The following is a 19,211-nucleotide window of genomic DNA, read 5'->3' as shown; positions in this document are numbered from 1 at the left end:
CTACTCACTGTACCCCGAGCAACCTAAATACATTGTCGTCTCCTTGGCTGTCCATCCTGCCCTACCTTCACCCTAAACAGAAATGATTCCCCTCTCTTCTCACTCAGTTTGCTGTTTTCTAGACATAGTTCAAGTTTCATCTTGAATTTATTGTGTAGGATTGGGTACACATACATAAAAAAGGCAGGTTTTCATGAAGTTTTCCTTCTAAATAAACAGATCTTTTGAAGATGATGTAAGAGTTTCCCTCTGCCTCAGCCCCTATACTTTCCTAATTTGGCCCTTGTGCTAAATCCTTTCTTTCTTTTCTTTGAGCTGCTACTGGCTTCTAAGGAATTTAAATCCATCCACAAAACTCACCCAAAACTTCAACTGTAGATTTGAACTTGGTTCTTTTGGTTGTATGGTAAATTAGAACCTTGAAGAAGTTCCTCCTGCTTGATGACAACTTAAATCTTATCTGTCCTACTATCAATTCTACACATCCTTAGGAAGTTTAATAATTTGCTTGTTTCTCATTGTTTTACTGAAAACAACAGAACTAGACTTAGGTCTTTGGTAGTTGAAATAAATAACATTCACTATATTGACAGAACCTCAGAGATCATTATTTGAATAGTAGAAATGAATCAAAGGACATGTCAGCAGATAAAATGAATGCTGTTTTGAAAATCTAACCCATTACAGAAACAGTTTCTATTTGTCAGTGTTTTAAATAGACCACTCTGTATTAAGAAAGGATTAGTGAGGAAGTACTATGAGAATAATTACTGAGAAATTAAGCCAAAAATAAAATTATCTCCAGGCATCGCCGAATGGAGGCTGTGCGACTGCGAAAAGAGAACCAGATCTATAGTGCTGATGAGAAGAGAGCTCTTGCATCCTTTAACCAAGAAGAGAGACGAAAGAGAGAAAACAAGATTCTGGCCAGTTTTCGAGAGATGGTATACAGAAAAACTAAAGGGAAAGAGGACAAATAAGGATTTTCTGATTGTTCATCAGACATTTTTAACAAAAAAAAAAAAGAAAGTCTGGGCTCCATATATACATACAAAAAGATTATTATGATGTGAAAAAGCTTTACAGTGCTACTGTGCCTTCTATTTAATTCAGTCCTTCAGTAAAAAGCTGCTTATCAGTATAACTTTAACAAGCTCTGCGGGTTATTTTGGATTAACCATAACAACATTCTGGTTTAAAAATCCAAATTATGAATGAAATTCTACTGTGTTGGGGGAGGTGGCATTGAGACAAAGTGCTGGTGAGATGAGAAACTTAACTCTTACCCCATGGGACAGTGTTCTGTATGTGATGCCCACCCCACCCCCACCACAGCTGAACTTGTGGAAAATTGTCATTCCTCTCATGTTGAATGTGTTATAAATGAACATGACTGAAACATACAGGAGGCCATTTTTGTTAACAAAATGAAGGCACAGCTGAAAAAAGCAAATTTGGAATTTGAAGCTTGACTTGTGTAATGCAATACTATTGTTAGCCCTGGAAATGTGTTTTGGTTTTAATCCCTACCTCCACCTCAAAACCAACAAACAAACCAAAAAGCAAACTAACCCACAGACTTGTTGAATTGAAAATGTGACATAAGTTTTTTTAAATTCTTAATAGGTTACTTTAAAATGGTTCTTCAAATATAAAGTATTGGGAAGTCTACTGTTATGCCAATGTAAGTAAATTATTTCTTATCTGAACTGTGCTTAGATTATTATTTGGATACTAGAAATGAAGTCATAGTTCATTTGGAGTCAACTATGGTCAGGAGTTTGATAGGGAAAAATATAATGAGCCTTTGTTTTAACTTGGTTGTTTCGTAAGAATGAAGCTAAAATGATATTAAACATTTTTAAGTCTGTCCTTAATGTAGTAAGCCGATTTCATTTTAAACATTGTTGAACTTTTCAGTTTATTTTTCGTATCTATCATTCAGTTTTATCTTTAACTTCACATAGAACCCCCTCACTTTATCACTTTTTTATGGCTACCGTTGGCTTTTAAGTTTGGGAGAAATGGGAAATTCTGGGACTATGAGATCATAATCTTTTTCGTTCCCTCCTCTTGTTCAGGTTTAGTTGTTAGGACACAAGAGTGACAGGGGAGGGAACAGTAAAAGTTTTGGCTGTTTGTGTTGAGGTTGTTTTGAGCTATATTTATGTGCCTAGGATAAATTTAAATTACCTGGGTAATGGGGAAGTTCTGACTTTGCTGTTATAAAAATGCCCTCTCTCCTTGTAATAGGTTAAAGTGTTTTTTTTTCAAAGGTTTGAAATCTAAGGCAGTCATATTTCAAAGTATAGATCAAAAGTTTTACTACTAAACATACATTTTAGGAAAATGTCTACCTTTAACCCACAGTTAATGAACTAAACAGCCAGTTGGCATGTGGCAACGTTTATGACCCCCTGAATTTGAAGTTATTTTGATTTATCATTGTTGCTGCCTAACCTAATAAATCTATTATTGCTAAAAGTTAAAAGGAAACTAGGCCCTAAATTTGTGAGCCCATCTACCCCCTGGTGTAATAAAACCTAAATTTATATTCACCATTTAAAAATATTGTTCTGTAAGAACATTACTTTTTGTTACTGGTTCCTAGAGACTGAATGAGTTTGTTCTCTGATTTTCATTCAGTAGGCAAGGTAGTTTAAATGCAACAGTTTTGTGATACATGAATATTGTAGATTTTCATTGGATTCTCCTGTCTTTTCCACAGAGTAGATACTCAACAAATGCTTGTTGAGTAAATGAAAGAAAATATATGAATTTATTTTGGAACTTTACCATATCTTTCATCAGGGTTTGTTCAGGAAAGCTCTGCCAAAGAAAAGCTTTGGTAGCATATTCTTTGGGAAAGAGGAGGGAAAAATAAAAAGACCAAAGGCAGTTTATTTTCAGCTCATGAAAGTTAATGCTTGAAACTGTGTTTGGTCACCCAAGCCATAAGTCAAATGGGAGGAGGGCTATTGTATTTGAAATACATTTTTTGTCCTCCAATGAGACCTAGTTTCCCACTTCCTCACTTGTTCCTCTGATAAGACTTTCCCTCCTTTTTTAATTTCTTGTACACATATAACAGTTAAAAAGAAAGAAAAATTACCCACAGCCTTACCACTCAGTTGTCTTTAGTATTCACTGTTCCTTCCAGTGCTTGTCTACATAAATACATATTCTGACATACTTGTAAGTAGCCATTCATAATGTAATTTTGTCTTTGGTGTTTTAAAACTTTACAGCCAGGCAAGACAGCCTCACAGGGGTGGTAGGGACAAGTGATGATCTGGTGTGAGAATGGGAAGAAGACAAAAAATAGTAAGGGTGGAGACTGAACCTTCCCTGTTTCATTGCACCCAGTCCTCAAGTCAGCCTGGTGCCGTCACGGTTGAGATGCTGTGTTGCAGTAGGCAGCATGCCCAGTTTCAGAGTTTCAGAATGTATTGTTTAACAGTGAGGCTTAACTTGCAGGAAATTAAGGGGTCTGTGAGTAGGGAAATCCTAGAAACTGGTTATTTTATGAGCTGTAGAACTGGTGCCATTTTTCTGTTCCCTAGTTGTGCCCATGAAAGAGGTGTGTCCGGGCTGGAGACTTAGGCTGAAATGGGGGAACACACAGCCAAGGACCAATCTCAGTTTGGTCTGATAGGTGAATTTTAGCAACTCCCTAAACTGAACAACTTTTATACTTGTAAGACTCTGATGCAAACAGTGATGGGAAAAACCTTTTCAAAAATGGAAAACAACTTACTGGTTACTCTGCTAATATGATGGAAGTTGCAAACTGGAAAATGAATGAATGCAGAAAAATCAATACAGCTGGATTGTGTGCCACAAGTTTATTATTCAATAAATACTCTGTGGTTTGATGTGCAGTATCATATGTTAATACACTGTGATTAGAAATCTAATCCTACAATATTCTGAAAGATTCCAATACTGTTGAATTGGAACATATTTGGATTAATTAAAATACATTTGGCCTCAATAATGTCCCTCAGCCATTTTTCTCGAAAGCGAATCATTCCTGGTCTGCAGAGGAAGAAAAACAAGGACACGCAAAACTTCTTAAAAATGAATCAAAACATTGAGCCAGGGATTGACTCCCTGTTTACTCTATTACATTCCTAGTAAGCAAAATGCCTTTTCAGAGTAGGGGGCAAAGGTTGTCTATTCCTTAGGCCCAATGAATAAAAAGATTTATGAGCTTATATGTAAAGATTCTTTAAAAGAGCTGCTGTACAAATAAAAGGGATTATTATACAAGAGTTAGTTACCAGTGAAGTTTCCCATAGAAATAATACACATGACCTACTTTGGCCCCACCCTACTCCAGCAACTAATCCTCAAATTTATAATCACTGAAAAATGAGACACTAAAAATAAAAACAATTTTCTAGAACAATGGCAGAATCTTACTTTCAGTTCATCCTAATGGAGTAGGTGGTCCAAAGAAGAAAAGTGACCACTACATAAATTATCTGTAGCTGTGGGCCTGCTGGATTCCTGGAGTGTGATGACCTTTTCCCAGTACCCTTTTAAAATAAGTCTCTAAGTGTTCATTACCTGTGAACTAATGATTGGCCCTCAAAGACATAAGAGACATCAATGGGTGTATCCTAAGAGAGAAAAAGGCAACTGTCAGCTTAGAACAATCATACCAACTCATGATTCTTTCCATTGCTACATGTGTCATATGTAAGCTCTTAAATTTCTAGAATTCATCTTCCTTGTGAATTGAGGGTCTATAGATGGCAGTTGTTTGTCACTTCAAACCTCTGTTCTCCAAGGAGAGAGGATATAGCTCAGTGGTAGAGTGCATGCTTAGCATGCACAAAGCCCTGGATTCAATTCCCAGTACCTCCATTAAAAATAAATAAAAATAAATAAGCCTAATCTCCCCTCCCAAAAAAGCAAAACAAACAAGCAAAAAAAAAAAAAAAAAAAAAAAACCAAAAAACTCTCTGTTCTCCAGAAGATCTTTTTGGCAACAAATACCTTGAGTCTCCACAAAATTGGAAACAAGTCAGGAGAGGCTGTGCTCTCATCAATAGGAGTGTAAGTCACGTGCCATCTTTATGTGCTCTGGTTTACTCAACTGACAGTACCAGCTTACCTTGTAAGGACGGCCTAAGAATGAAATCATACAGATGAATACAGCTCAAAAACATTTTTAAAACAGTACAAAAATGTAGGCTATAATATTGTCTCAGTGGTGTCTCCATCCAGTATCCCCTCCAAAATTATACTTGGAATTGTGAGCAAGAGCCCATCTCCCCAGCCCTCTCTCTGTGTGGTCTCTGGTCATGGTCACTTTCACCTCCAGCAGCCTCAATTTCCGATCTTAGACCTTGCCAGTCAGCAAGACAGCTGATGGCGGGATGTATGGTCAGAAGTGAGAACACGTATTTTACCTCTTTAGAGCACTCCAGGTTCTAAACTCTCCAAATGGGTAAGTTTGTACTGGGATGGGATGAATATAGGACATAGTTGGCTCACTGTGTGATTGTATGTAAAGCCTTAGAGTCACACAAAGACTCAAATAACTTCAGTGAAAGGATGAAGGCAAAAGGGAAATAACATTTTTATGTCTGCTGTATTCCAGGCATTATGCTTGGTACCAACCCTGCTTTTCTGAGGACCCTAACCCTGGATTCATGGATGTTATATGAACTCCTTTCACACCAGCTATCAACATATTTCATATTCATGGTCTACCTAGTGGACCAAGCAGTCATTCCTTTAAGGACTTACTGAGTGCCTACTATTGGCAGGCCTTGTTTTACAGCAAGACAAAAATCCCTGCCTTCCTGAAGCTTACATTCCAGTGGGGGAGCAGACTATAATGAGATAAGTTATATCGAAGATCAGAAGGTGGTAAAGTGTTATGGAGAAAAAGCAAAAGCATGGGAGTCGGGGTGGAAGGTGCAGTGCAGGGGGTGAGCGAGCTGGCCGTGCACATGCCTTGGGGAGAGGCTTCCAGGCAGAGGGATGAGCAAGTGCCGAAGCCCTGAGGCGGGACTACACCTGGCTTATTTGAGGAGAGGGAAGAACAGAGTGGCTGGAGCAGAGTAAGTCAGGGGAAGGTGTGGTGGGAAAGCAGAAATAACGAAGGACCAGACCACACAAGGCCTTGTGGGCCCTCACTAGTCAAAATGTGGTCGGTGGCCCTGGGTCCTGATCAGTATCACCTGGGAGCTTCTTAGTGCTGCAGAATCTCAGGCCCTGCCCCAGACCTGCTGAACCAGAATCTTCCTTTTAACGATCCCTGAGTAATTCGCATGCACTTCTGAGTCTGAGAAGCACGTTGGAACATTTGAAACAGAGAAGTGACATAGGCTCATTGATTTTCCAAGGTTCACTCTGGCTGGCTGAGAAGAGACAGGATGCAGGTAAGGGTGGAAGCTGTTGAAATAACTTTGGTGACAGATGATGGTGTCTTGGTCCAGGGTGGTAGAGGTGGAGTAGGAAGAAATGCTTGGATTCAGGGCCAGGTTTTGAAGGTAGGGCCCTCAGGGTCCCTCATGGATTGGATGAGGGAGGTGAGGGAAAAAGAAGAGCCAGGGATGCAGTGGAGGATTTTGGCCATCAGCTGAGATGAGGAAGGTGCAGGTAGGTCAGGTTTGGAAAGGAAAATCAGAAGTTCAATTTTGGACACAAGAAGTAAGATGCTTACTAAACATCCAAGTGGCAGAGGTCTGGGCTGGAGGTGGAAATTTGGGAATCATAAGCTAGAGGTGGCATTTAAAGCCAGGAGACTGGATAAGATTGTCAAGGAAGTGAGCATAGAGAAGAGGTCCAAGACCTGAGTGTTGGGACATTCCAATACGAAGCGGTTTGTGAGAAGAGGAGAGACCAGCACGAGACTGAGAAGGAATGGTCAGTGAGGCAGGAAGAAAACCAGGAGAGAATGTTGTTCTAGAAGCCAAATGCAGTATTTCACGGAGGAGGAAGTGATCAGCTTTGGCAAATGCTGCAGGCGGGCCAAGCAGGATGAGGACAGAAATACGACTGGTCAGTTTTACAAAGAAGAGGTCATCGGTGGCCTTCACAATAGAAGTCTCCGTTCTCACTGGAGCCTCACTGATGGGAGCAGGGCGGAAAAGGAAACACTTACCGGAGGTTTTTTTTTGTGGATCTTGATGGTGAAGTAGACACCGGCAGTTATCTGTGCAATGGGTATCTGAGCAGTTGGGATGCTCCAGCGCACACAGTAGATGTAGTGGAAGATGCTGTGGCCCATGTCTTCCCTCCTTAAAAAGTCTGTGTAGTGCACCCAGCGGCTGTGATACTCCCACTTCTGTTTACAGAAAAAAGAAAAAGCACACAGAGGAAGGAAAGCAGACTTCTACACAAGTTCACTAGGTGAAGGTGCACAACAGGAGGGGTTACAGCCCTGCTCCTGGAGTCCATCTCTAACACTTTTGACTGAGATTCACACTAGAGTCAGCCCCCACTTGTCTCCACAGGTAGAGAAGAGAAAAAGTGGAGCTGAAATAAGTGAATAGTGCAGACATCACTTGAGAGTGGGCTTTCGAGTGCAGGAGGGCACACTCAGATGTGTGTGTACATACACACCGCACACACACACACACACACGCACCTCCTTCCAGACCCTTACTTGGAAGGCAAGTTTGGTTCATTGGAAAATAATTAGAAAGTGATTAGAACCTGTGTTCTGCTCACTCCACTCCAGGAGACCTGAAGGTGTGACTAGAAAGTAATGAGGCTGGTTTCACAAGCTGTTTTTGAAAGTCAGACTCATTTCGTTGCAGCCCTAGGTAGCAGATAAAATAAGGTCAGAAAAGGGATGGGCCTGGCAAAGGACCATCCAGACCCCTCAGATCCCTTGGCAAAGCTTCCCCATCCAAAGCGCTAATCTTACTAACACCTGGGGTCCACAGACGTCATGATGCAGCCTTGAGTCTCAGCACCAGGCCTTGAACGCCAGAGGTATTCAGCGAGTTTGACAGAACCCCCTTGCACTGGCTACTGGGGCACTTCCAAATCAAAAAAGATCGTGAATTAAGAGGAAGGTCCACAGAAGGAAGGAAGTGGATGACAGTCTGACAATCCCAGTGATGTGGGAGAGGTGTGGGAGGAGACTGGTAAAAAGATTTCAGGCCCTCCTAAAAAGAACTAGACTGGCCTTCTGCCTCAGCTCTTTATTTCAAATTTCTACCCGATTGGCTGTTCCCATTAGCCAGAGAGGAGCACCAGACTCTAGATTCCTTGAGATCAGGGTCTGTGTCTTCTTACAGAGATCGTTGTTCCTTTTAACGAAGGAATCCAACAGTCAACCCCTCGAGGCCCACTGGAACATGCTTTTTTTCCCCCCACTTTTCTACATTAATATACTTTTTCAGGCCTAATGTTTAATCTGTCACACAATCACAGACTTTGTAGCATTGAAGTGGTCCCTGGAGATCACCTAACAAAGCCCCTCACTTTGCAGATGAGGATCCGGGGGCCTAGAAATAGGAAGGGACCATCAAACACAACAGCTGAGACTGGGGCCCGGGCTCCCCAGCAGCTCAGTGCTCTCTCTACCCCATCAGATGTCTTAATTCTAAGAGTTTCTAAAGCAGCCTTAGATAAAAATTCAGCTGTTTCCATCAGGCCAGTCTCTCCCCATTTTTATCTCTGTACAGGCAGCTTTATGTAGCTGCAGCGAGTGTGTATTATCCTTGTGTTTTATCATTTTTACATAACATGGCTTCATATACTCACTTCTAGGAAACAGTGTCTCATTGTGCTGCTCTACCACGGATGGCTTAGCCAAGTACATATTGCTGGACACTCAAAACCAACAGGCATCTCGAAGTATGTGCACAAAACTGTTATCAATGGTAAGTGTCATTTGAGGGAGTAGAACTGGGTTTTGTGGGGGTGGAAGGGGACCTCGCATTTTCTGCTTTGTGTCTTTTTCCTCACTAGGTTTTTTTTTTTAATAATGATGTCTTATTTTCATGATAAAAATAATTTTAAGTGTTTTAGTGTTTTAGGTATGGGGAATTACCAGTTTTCCTTGTCTGAAGAACTTGTGTACTCTTGTGGTCAGACTGCATTCCTGAAGAAAATAAACCAGTTATGCCCAGTGACATAAGTGTGCCTGCTCCCTCCCTACACACAGGCCTTCTGACACCAGGTTTAACCATTCTTATTCACATTGCAATACCGTAAAATCTTTTGAATTTGCATTTTTCGTTGACAGTAAACTCTCCATTACTTTTGTCATCAAAAAGTACTTTTCCTATAATTAGGTGGAAAAAGTATATCAGACAGACCTATGATCAAAACTTCATTTTGCTGTTTAATCAGAAGGACTTCGGACAAACTTCCCAACCTCTCTGAGCCTCAAGGTTTGTCATCTGTAAAATGGGTACACTGATGTATGCACACACAGGTTTGTTGTGAAGATTCAGTGAGACAATGCATGTGAAGTACCTGGTGGTGCTTGGCACATAGTAGTGCTCACTCAGTAAATGGTAATAACTCCTAATTTGCCACCCCCTGGCGTCTGGTGGCCTCTGGGAAATCTGCAGTAAGCTAGACAAAGCTCTCCATCAGAAGTGCCTGGCACTTAGATGGTAGACTTGACTTCTAGGGCTTGCTGCATTAGTGGGGCTGGGAACAGGGTGATTTTTCATCGAGTTATATAGAGCTTTTAGCTTTTCAGTTACCTTCTACTTTCTAATTGTTCTCTGTCCTCACAGCAGTCCTACAAATGGGTAAGACAAACACTTTGACCTAGCTTTTCATCTGTGAAGAAATAATGGTATGGAGAGAAGAAAAATCTGTTCGTGTATTCAACACATACTTATAGAGCATTTACTATGTATCTGACCTTTCTAGGGGCTGGGGACAGAGCAATGAACAAAAGTCTCTGCCCTCATGGATCATGCAATCTGGTGGTGGGAGAAAGGCAACAGGGTAAATAAAATCTAATCTCTTAGGCAGAGCTAAGTGCTAATGGAAAAAAAGTCAGAGGAGAGACGGGTGCAATTTTAGATGATGTGGCCAGAAGAGGCCTCAATGAGCAGGTGGCGTCTGAATAAAGAGCTGAAGAGAGGGAAAGCATGAACCATAAGGAGATCTCAGAGGAGGGAGTTCCAGGTAAAGGGAATGGCAAGTGCAAAGGCCCTGGGGTGGGGGTGTGCCTTAGAGTTGAATGGCAAGGAGGCAAGTGTGGCTGGAGTGAGGAGGGTGAAAGGGGAGAAGAAGAGAGGTGACGAGGTCTGAGCAGTCTGGGGGGAAGGTGGCGGGTAGAGACTCAGATCATGTCGGGCCCTGTAGGCCCCTGTCAGGACTTACTTTTGCCTTTAACTCAGAATAACTAGTGGGATCTGTAGGGGAACACTTTCCCGCTTGTTCTGTGTCCCATTCCAGTCTGATTCCCTGGGTGCAGCAGGCAGGGCCTGTTGCCCAAACCCAAATGGAGATGGGGGCCGGGCAGGAAGGCCTAAGAGTGACTAGGACTTTGCACCATTCCTCTTCAGCCTGCTCCAGATCCCCCTTGCCCTGGGAATGGAAAGTTTTGCCATCGGGTTACAAGTGGAAGTTGTGGAGCCAGAAACCCCTGACCCTTCCTCCTTCTCTCCTGACTGGGCCTTCCCAGGTGCCCTTCGGGCGGAGGGCTTGAATGGGCTGACCAGAGGGACAGAGGCAGCTGGAAACTTCTCCCAGGGTCAGGGAGTTTGCCTCCACCAATTTCTACTGGTTTCTCTTCGAAGGAAATACAGTGAGTGGGGATTTCAGGCCATTCTTCTTTATTCACTGCACTGGTTATGCAAAGCAACTCACGGCCTTCTCCCGGAGGCTGCCAGGATAAGCCCTCAACTGGGTCAGAGCCAGGTCCATAAGGAGAAAGAAAAGGAATTTATGAGCATGTACATCTGACTGTCCAGTGAATATGTTTCAAAGCTAAATAAAAAGACTTGTGATCTATGTGCCTCCCCTGTTAATATGAGCACTCTAAAGTTGGAGATGGTGAACTATTTTAGGGGGGCAGCTCCCTCCTTAGGCCACCAGTCCCCCAGTTAGAGCAGCAGCACGGGAAAGTTGCTCACTGAGACTATCCGAGTTTCCTAGGGAAAAGAACGGTTAGGATGATACCAACACTGGGAAATGCGATTGAGCTTTTAACCTTCAAAGACTATCCCATCTTGATTCTGAAACCCAGATGAGGACAGTTTTTACTTATTCTGGTCGCCTATGAAATCATCTCTTAAGCTTTCTAGGACTTCAAACTTTTCATCAAACAGGAGACTTTCTATTGTTCTTTGCCTTTGTATGCCAAGCTGGAGTGGTCAACTCACTTACCAAGACAAACTGCTCAATTTGTTTACGGCCCCTTTCTGCTGTGAATTCACCGTGTGTGACCCAGTCGATGTTTTTGATGGGGTTTTCAGCTTCTGCAAACAAGGTGGGAATTCATTAGTTGCCTCCTCTCCTTGTGTGGCGTGTTACGTCATCAGACAATCCTTGAGGCACCCAAACAGGATTACCACCTTTCACGGACTGAACAGCAGCAGCGATGACATCCTTAGCTAGAGCTAGAGCCACTTCAGTTACACTGCTGGTGTCTTGTGTGTCCGCCGTCTGGCTTGTAGTCTCTTTAGCCACGTTTACTTCCTCCTGAAATCTGACATGTTTCGTCCGCTTCATTTTCTTTTGACTGGAAAAAGAAACTCAAGAAGTTACCTTTACGTGTGTGTGTGTGTGTGTGTGTGTGTGTGTGTGTGTGTGTGTGTGTACACTCATATAAGTACAGACTATGTCTTGAGAAATCACAAGATACAGGAAATGGTCATTTTCTCGATGGAGGGGATTAGGGGCTGGGGTAGGAGTGAGGCCTCACTGTTTACCCTTTGTGTCTGGCTGCTGACATCCACTATTCCTGAAAACCAAGGATTTCCCCAATCTCATAGCCATGAAGACTTAAGTCAAGCAAGATGTAGTAGAATGATTTCTAACTTTCTTAGAGTTCTAGCAATATTGATTTCTAGTTGAGTCTTTATCAGAACCTCAATCACTGCTTTAGGTGGCTGAGGGCATGTGGCTTTTTAAAGATAAAGTGAATAAAAATGATGAGAGGCAATACAGTATAGAAGGGGCTCATTTTCCACTTTTTTTCTTTTGGATTTTCTAGGTATACAATTATCTGTCAGAAAGTATCACTTTTCACCACCTTTCTCCCAGCAGTATACAAGCATGAGCTTTGGGTAACACTTCCGGGAAAACAGAGATGAAGGTGGAGGTGATGAGCCTGCTTCTCTCGCGTGGGGCTTCAGTGGGGGTGCTTCCTGGTGTTACACCACAAGCGTGCTGCTGCTTCATGGCTTGAGATTTATTAAGAAGATATATTTGTCTGCTCTTGTTTTAGTAAGATGTTTATCATAAGTGATAATTAAAATTTCCAAATGCCCTTGACATCTACTGAGATTGTGGAAATTAGAGTTACCAGGGCTGTGAAGGGTTTGTCACCGAGCTAGAAGTCTGCTGCACATTTTCCATGTTTCCCCCATCTTTTCCCTTGAGTCTTAGATCATCTTTCTTTCCCTGCTATACTAAAGTCTCTTCACTGAGGAGCGATACCTTACTTCTAGCAGTTATAAATCCCTTGCATGGCGGGTGCTGCATGAAAGTGGATCTCTCACTCCGAGGGGAGCTATTTATTTTTCAATCAAGAGCAACTCTCAGTTTGGGGTCTTTAATGTACCTCGTTGCATTCAGCTCTCACCAAGTGCTGTGAGATGGTGCGCTGGAGACCTCGCATTTGCCCCTCCAGGCCCACTGCCCCCGTCTCCCCTGCTGTCCTGGAAGGCAGACCCTTCTGGACTGCAGCAGTGGACTCTCTCCTGCCCTGTCTTCCAGGCCACTCCACACAATGGGGAGACCAGGCTGAAGGGAGGAGAGTGAGCTAGAGGCATATACTCCCCGGGGGTCTCCCAGCCCAGGTCACCTGTGGCTGGCTGTGAGGGGAAGGCGCCACCTGCCCTGGGGCAGCTCTCTCACCACTCAGTCGGGTGAGGGTGACCATTCTCTCCCCTCAGCTTTACCAGCCTCAGGGAGCTGCACGTGCCCTCCTTTCCCTACCGTCTGCCCTCACCTTTGTAAATATTCCCTTTACTTAACCCTTCTCAACCTCTCCTACTTTTTGTGCCAACAGTTTCCTGCTGGGACCATGAGTCCTGGAGAGGGACTCCTGTTACCATATGAATCGAGGAAGCCTGTTCCTGAGGCTGTCAGCCCAGGAGTGGTTTGAACAGCTTCAGACCTGCCAGGAATGATGCTGACTCGTGTTCACTGGCTTTCCTATCAGCAGGTAAGCTAGTCTGCCTCTGCCTTAGCTCCCTGTTGTTAGACAGGGTCATCCGCTGGGGGCAAATGGAATCTTCTCAGGCTGCCCATCCCAGAGCGAGGACGGACTGAGGGTGGGGGTAAGGGTGTCTGAAGGCCCTGAACCCTAGAAAACTGGTGCTCCCCAGCCCAAGGGTCATGCCAATTTGGCCAAATCAATTTCCCATAAACTCCATAGTTAAAGACAACAACAGTTTTTTTGTAAATTGGTAAATTCGGCAGGCTTTGGTTAATTAACCATACAGCAATTTGATCCTTCAGAAAATGGCCCATTTGTAATGAAAAAGAATATATATGTATAACTGAATCACTATGCTGCCCACCAGAAACTAGTACAACATTGTAAATCAACTATACTTCAATTTTAAAAAGTGGAAAAAAAAGAAAATGGCCCATTTGGCTACTTGGTCACTCAGTGACTTGGCTTCAGCAAATTACCTGTTAATGAATTAACTGGAAGCCAAATCTATGACATCCAACACCAAGCAAATGAGGTGGGGGCCTTGTCCATGGAAAGACCTCCTTAAGACCTTCCCCAAGGAGACTTGTGCTCTGATGGGAGAGGGAAAGCGGAGAGCAGGGCTCAGGACACAGTCCAGATCTTATCCTCACATGTCCGTGGGACAACTCACTTTTTTTTTTTTAATGGCAGTACTGGGGACTGAACCCAGGACCTCGTGCACACTGAGCACACACTCTACCTCTGAGCTACACCCCTTCCCAGGACGAATCATTCTTTATCCTCCCTCCCACTGGCCTTTCCTAGTTCCTTTTCTCCCCTTCCCTTCCTAATGAGGCCAGATGGGCAGAATGGGTGTGAAGAGTCAGGGGTGTGGTCAAGTTTGGGGTCTGGGTGATAAACAGGGAGAACCACTGCAGGTCCTTTTTGAGGAGCCCTCCCACCCTTAGTAACCCCCGATACCTGAGGGACCAGATCCTTGTTTGGAAAAGTAGTAGCCAGGAAAGCCTCAGACAGTCTCTCAGCAGCTTTTCCCAGGGATTCCCAGATGGAATGTTTACAAGTACTGCCAGGGCAACACCAATTTCAACCAATGGGAAGCGAAGCCCAAATGCCTCTGTTAGTGAGGGAGGAGGACAGTCAGTCACAGCAGCAATCTTACCTGCAGAGCAGGACCAAGCTGTTGTATCCGTACCCAGCTTCTCCCCAGGAGGAGACGGGCTTGCAGAACTGTGCCAGGAAAAATAGTAAGTATAGGCCGCACAGCTGGCACATCCTGGAGGCCCTCATATGTGCTCGTCACCGTGTGAAGGGCTTATTTACTCCTCTCAATAGCCCCGTTAGGTAGGCGTCAGTGTTTTCATTACAGTTGAACAGAGGCACAGAGAGAATTAAATAAATTGCCCCAAACTCAAACCCAGAGTTGTCCAACTGCATTGACTGAGTTTTTACTTATTTATTCCCCAATTCTGAGGTTAGGAATTCCCTTGTGTGCTTGATTGTTTTCAAAGATGTCTTTTATGAATCAAGGATGAGCTTATACTATAATGGTTATCAGCGTAGACCCAGGGACAGTTTACTTAACATTTCTAAGTTTCCTTATCTATAAAATGGGGATGAGAGTGCCTGTGGAATAGGGTTCTAGAAGCCACCATCACCCTGATACCAAAACCAAAGACACTGCCTAAAAGGAAATCACAGGCCAAAATCTTTGACGAATATAGATGTAAACATTCTCAACAAGATATTAGCAAACCAAATCCAACAACATGTGAAAAAGAGTATATACACTACGATCAAGTTGGATTCATCCCAGGGACACAAGGGTGGTTCAACATTCACAAATCAATCAATGTGGAATAGGGTTCTTTATGAGGATCAAATCCGATAATCCATGTAAAGACTGAGAACAGTGCCTAGTACATCATACACTCTATAATGCTTAGATATTATTTCTAGTATTATTATTAATAGTAGTAGTAGTATAGTGTTCTTTTAAGTGGTGAAATGAAAAGTTGTTGGCTCTATGTTAGGACCCAGTTTTATTTTACTAATTTTTTTAATTCATTGAAGTTCTAAGTCTCAGAACCCCTGCCGTTAACCACTGTGCTTGTATAAGGAGTAGTTGGTTTCTCACCAAACTGGCCTCAATCACAACAAAGTCAGTGCTTTGTTGAGTATCCTCTTTATCCAGGATGAAATGCTGAGCTAGCTGCCTGGAAGACACACACAGACCCAGGGCCCACATACAGATTGGATGCCAAGGTGGTGCAGTGAGGTAGGGATGGTACTGGGGAGGGAGATGGGTGGGAGGTACTGTGGCTTAGTTGGAAGAACTCAGACTCTGATCGAGGGTAGGATTTCAAATCCCAGCTCTGCCATGCATTGGCTTTGTGACTTTAGGCAGGTTGTTTCACCTCTCTGAGCTTCATGTGTACAATGCGGATCTTAATAGGAGTCACTTCATAAGGTTGATAAGAAGATGAAATGAAGCAATTCATGCAGAGCGCTCAAAACAAGGACGGGTACACTCTAAGTGTTGTCAGCTGAAAAACAAAAAAACCCAACCTAAAAGTTGCAAGAGTTACATTTTATTCAAGGAGCTTACTGAGGATTCTAGCCCAGGAGATGGCCTCTTAGTTCTGAGGAACTGCACCAAAGAGGTAAGAGAGGAGCCAAGATATCTAGGAAGTTTTGTTGAAAAAAACAAATGTAGTCAAACATCAAAAGATTACTGCTAATCACAAAAAGCAGACATCTCAAGTTAATGAAATTAGTGATTCTACATTTTGGAAGATGCAAGAGTCTGGGCTCCTTAAAATTATTCCTTTGATATGCATCTTAACTATCTAGGGCCAGTATTGCTTCCCAGCCCCCCATCCTGAACCCCACTCAGGGCACACCCTGATGGTTGCAGTGGCTGATGGCTTGATGGCAGGCAACATTCTTTGTCCACAGTGCTCAAAAAACATTAGTTACCACAATCATGATGATGAAGAAACTAACCACAACAGGCAAAGTCCAAAAGTATAGGAGTCAGAAAGAGCCCGCCACTTCCCAAAAGCTGGGAGAACGTGCCTGGGACAACAGGGGCAGGTGTGTCTGGAGCCCTCACTGTTTAGGCCCCCTGCCCAGCAGCCAGGGCAGGAGGAGGATGCGTGTGGACACTGGTATTGGTGAGTCCGCAGGTCCCTGATCTACGAATACGACTGATGATAGGACTAACTTCAGTTCTGTTCTCTGGTCTGACTCCCACACAGCCCATCAGACCAACTCTAGTGCCACAGCTGGCCCGGATCCACAGCCCTGCCCTCCTCTGGGTTCCCTGGGGAAAAGAAGGGAAACGGGAAACACTAGGCCCCTCAGTAGCTGCATTCCCAAAGGGCAGAGCTCTGGCTTCCTGTGTGCCAACCTTTCGTGGGCAAGGGCAGTCGGACCTCTCCTAAGAAGCCCGGGGGCCAGTGATGAGAGGCCCCAGGTAAGGACCTGGCCTGAGAGGCAAGCAGTGGGATTCTTAATTACCCAGAGGAGAGAGCCATGCAGGCAAGCGAAGACAAACTCCTAGTAGGCAAAGTATTTTCGTGGGGTAGCCAGGAGAGATTTACCAGCCAATTAGAAAGGCTCCTCTTTGAAGCAGGAGCTGCAACTCGGTGAGCCAGAACTTTACCTCTTATCCCCAGCCAAGCCCCTCGCTGAAGCGACAAATTCTGGCCTCGGGGCTCTCCAGATTGAGAGGCCTTTTGAACTCTCATGCAGCGCAGAGGACAGGTTCTTCCAAGCCGTGCCCTCCTCCTCGGATGCTTCTGCCTCCCTGGTGAGGCAGGAGCTGGTCAGGGGCTCAGCAAACTCAGTGCCTTCTTCCTCAGGAAGGAAATCTCGAACTCGGCAGCCCCGCTCCTACCGCCCCCCACCCCCGCCATGAGCCTCACCCCCGAGGAGCCCCAAGCCCTTGTCCGCTCGCGTGCCCCCGAGCACCTGCGAGAACGTGGAGCCGGTGCGCAAGGACGTGCCCGGGAGAACCGCCACGAGGCCCTTCCAGACCCTGCCTGGGAGCGGCAGGCCGGTCGGCCCGCGGTGAGCGTGTGCCGCGGCCGCTTCCCGGGAGACCGACGACGCGGGGTGGGCCGTGCGCCCCACCCGCCTGGGCCTCCCGCCGCCGCCCCGCCGGTCGGAGAGGGCGGGGCCTCCCTGCCCGCGTGTGGGAGGGCGGTGAGCTCGTACCCAGGGTGCGGTGCTCACCATGGTTGCTTTGGAGCCCCGTTAAGGTCGCTGTGAGCGTCTTCCTGAATTGAGGACATGGGGCGAAGGCCCCGGGCAGGGGTGGTTGACGCCAGAGCACGAGGGGCCAGAGCGAAAGCCGGGGTGGGGGTGGGGGCCCTTCCGGACGCCACACCCTCGCACCATGGGCCTTGAGTTCTCTTCTTTTTATCGCTGCCCCTTCAGTCATATTCATTCCCTCTCTGTTTCTGCCCTCGCCTCCCCTTGTACCCTCGTGCTCACCCTATCCCCCCTCTCCTTTGTTTATCTTCTTATTCTCCCCCCGCCCCTTTCCTCCTCCCTACTTCCGTTCTCAGCGATGACGCTCTAGCTCAGTGCTGACAATCTCTTGTCGAGTGAACCTAGTCGGCCAGCAGGTATCTTTTAGCAAAGTGCGCAGGTGGCAGGCACTGTGGCGAAGTGAAGCCGAGTAAGACAAGATTCTCACCTTCAATGCACTTACAATCTAGTTGGGAAGATAAGGTGTGCTCACATGAAAGGATATCTAGCCAGTCACATGTAGGTAGCAAGGCACGTTGGATTTGGGCAGGTTCTACATCAGTGTGGCTGAGTGACTTCACATCAAGTCTGAAAAATCACCAGACTGTCCTGGGAAAGGAAAGGAGGGAAAGGAGAGAAGGCGGTAGGAGCCCGGGGGCCTTTCCTAAACTGGGGTCCATTCTCCATCCATAAAGGCCAGAGGCCCTGAGCACTGTGCTGGTCAGTCCCAGATGAGTGGATCCCTGAGAGTCATGATGTCACAAAGGCCTCTCGGAACATTCCAGCCATCCTTAAGCATGCAAGTCTGCCACAGGGCGAGTACCTCATTGAACTGGGCTTTGCTCAGAACACAAGTACTATGGCAAGCTGTTCTCACATGGGTGGACTTCTGATGGCAATGCCTTGATGTTCTGCTCCACGGTCAGAACTACACTGGGCCATACTTAACAGGCACTGGATGAAAGCTCCAGAGTCATCCTAGAGACCTGACCCACCCTGCCCCAAAGACTAGGCTCTTAGAGGTAAGAGAGGAGAGTAGGCTTCTGGGGGGCTACACTGTTTTCTGGCCTCTAGAAACAAAGCCTAGAAGGAAAAAAATCCATCTGCAGAATGAGACCCTCCCCAGCCATGTGGCAGGTGGCACAGGTTGGGGGGGGGGACAAGCAGGTATACCAAAGAAACCCTTAAGCACATGGGAAAGATTTTTGTTTTCTTGGGACAGTGATGCTCAGTGATGCTTTTTTCCATTGTCTTCCCTTTTTTTCTACTGCCTTTGCTATTACAGTTCTTTGGGGTTGTAATAAAATTGCATACTTGTTTGTAAATTGTATTACCTGACCACTCTCTAGGCCGTATATAGTAATTGGTGCACCTCCATGTTTTCTGGAACTGAGGAAGATGCCTGCCAAGAAACAAACAGATGAAACAAAATGTGTTCAAATTAATAAAGCGCCAGTTACATACAAGATCGATCTGCTAGGCCATTTTCTCAGTGATGCCCTGAAAAGAACAATTAGGTCTCTAGTTCTGAATCAAGATTTGTGGAAATCCCAAAAGCAGTGATTGGGCTCTTCATCGCTAAAGAGCCTTTGGGGGTGGGGGAGGTGTACTGCGGCTAACAGCTGTA

At 44.9% G+C, this 19,211-nt stretch overlaps 2 protein-coding genes across 11 annotated transcripts in view; one reads left to right on the top strand and one right to left on the bottom strand.

Moving 5' to 3' along the window:
* The window catches only part of NKAP (NFKB activating protein), a 37,325-nt gene that overhangs the window by 15,382 nt on the left and 2,732 nt on the right, over positions 1-19,211 (top strand). For 2 of the 6 annotated variants that reach the window (XR_012504663.1, XR_012504662.1), the window contains exons 9-13: positions 806-944; positions 1,627-1,684; positions 8,743-11,431; positions 12,158-12,265; positions 13,178-13,333. Coding sequence is in view for 3 of the 6 variants with exons in the window: in XM_074359224.1 (XP_074215325.1) it covers positions 806-944; positions 1,627-1,692 (205 nt within the window). In the remaining 3 variants the exon portion in view is untranslated. Of the gene's footprint in view, positions 1-805; positions 3,876-8,742; positions 12,391-13,177; positions 13,334-19,211 lie in introns of those variants that run through there. The other 4 variants (XR_012504664.1, XM_074359226.1, XM_074359224.1 and 1 more) reach the window with 4 other exon arrangements.
* Positions 3,906-17,986, bottom strand: AKAP14 (A-kinase anchoring protein 14). Of its 5 annotated transcripts, none has more exons than XM_074359220.1 (8): positions 17,303-17,986; positions 16,995-17,138; positions 14,291-14,444; positions 11,517-11,683; positions 11,329-11,420; positions 7,124-7,306; positions 4,573-4,625; positions 3,906-4,038 (listed from the first exon to the last, which is right to left on the bottom strand). In XM_074359220.1, the coding sequence occupies exons 1-8, from the start codon at positions 17,778-17,780 to the stop codon at positions 3,906-3,908; spliced, it is 1,404 nt and encodes a 467-aa protein (XP_074215321.1). In that variant the 5' UTR covers positions 17,781-17,986. The 5 variants fall into 5 exon arrangements, with proteins under 5 accessions (XP_074215321.1, XP_074215323.1, XP_074215322.1 ...); XM_074359222.1 differs by having other exon boundaries at positions 17,567-17,986; XM_074359221.1 differs by lacking the exon at positions 16,995-17,138.

This window comes from Camelus bactrianus, chromosome X, assembly GCF_048773025.1.
Source record: "Camelus bactrianus isolate YW-2024 breed Bactrian camel chromosome X, ASM4877302v1, whole genome shotgun sequence".
In the NCBI taxonomy this organism is placed as follows: Eukaryota; Metazoa; Chordata; class Mammalia; order Artiodactyla; family Camelidae; genus Camelus; species Camelus bactrianus.
The sequence above is the reverse complement of the archived record's forward strand: the minus strand, read 5'-3'. Positions and strand labels throughout refer to the sequence as shown.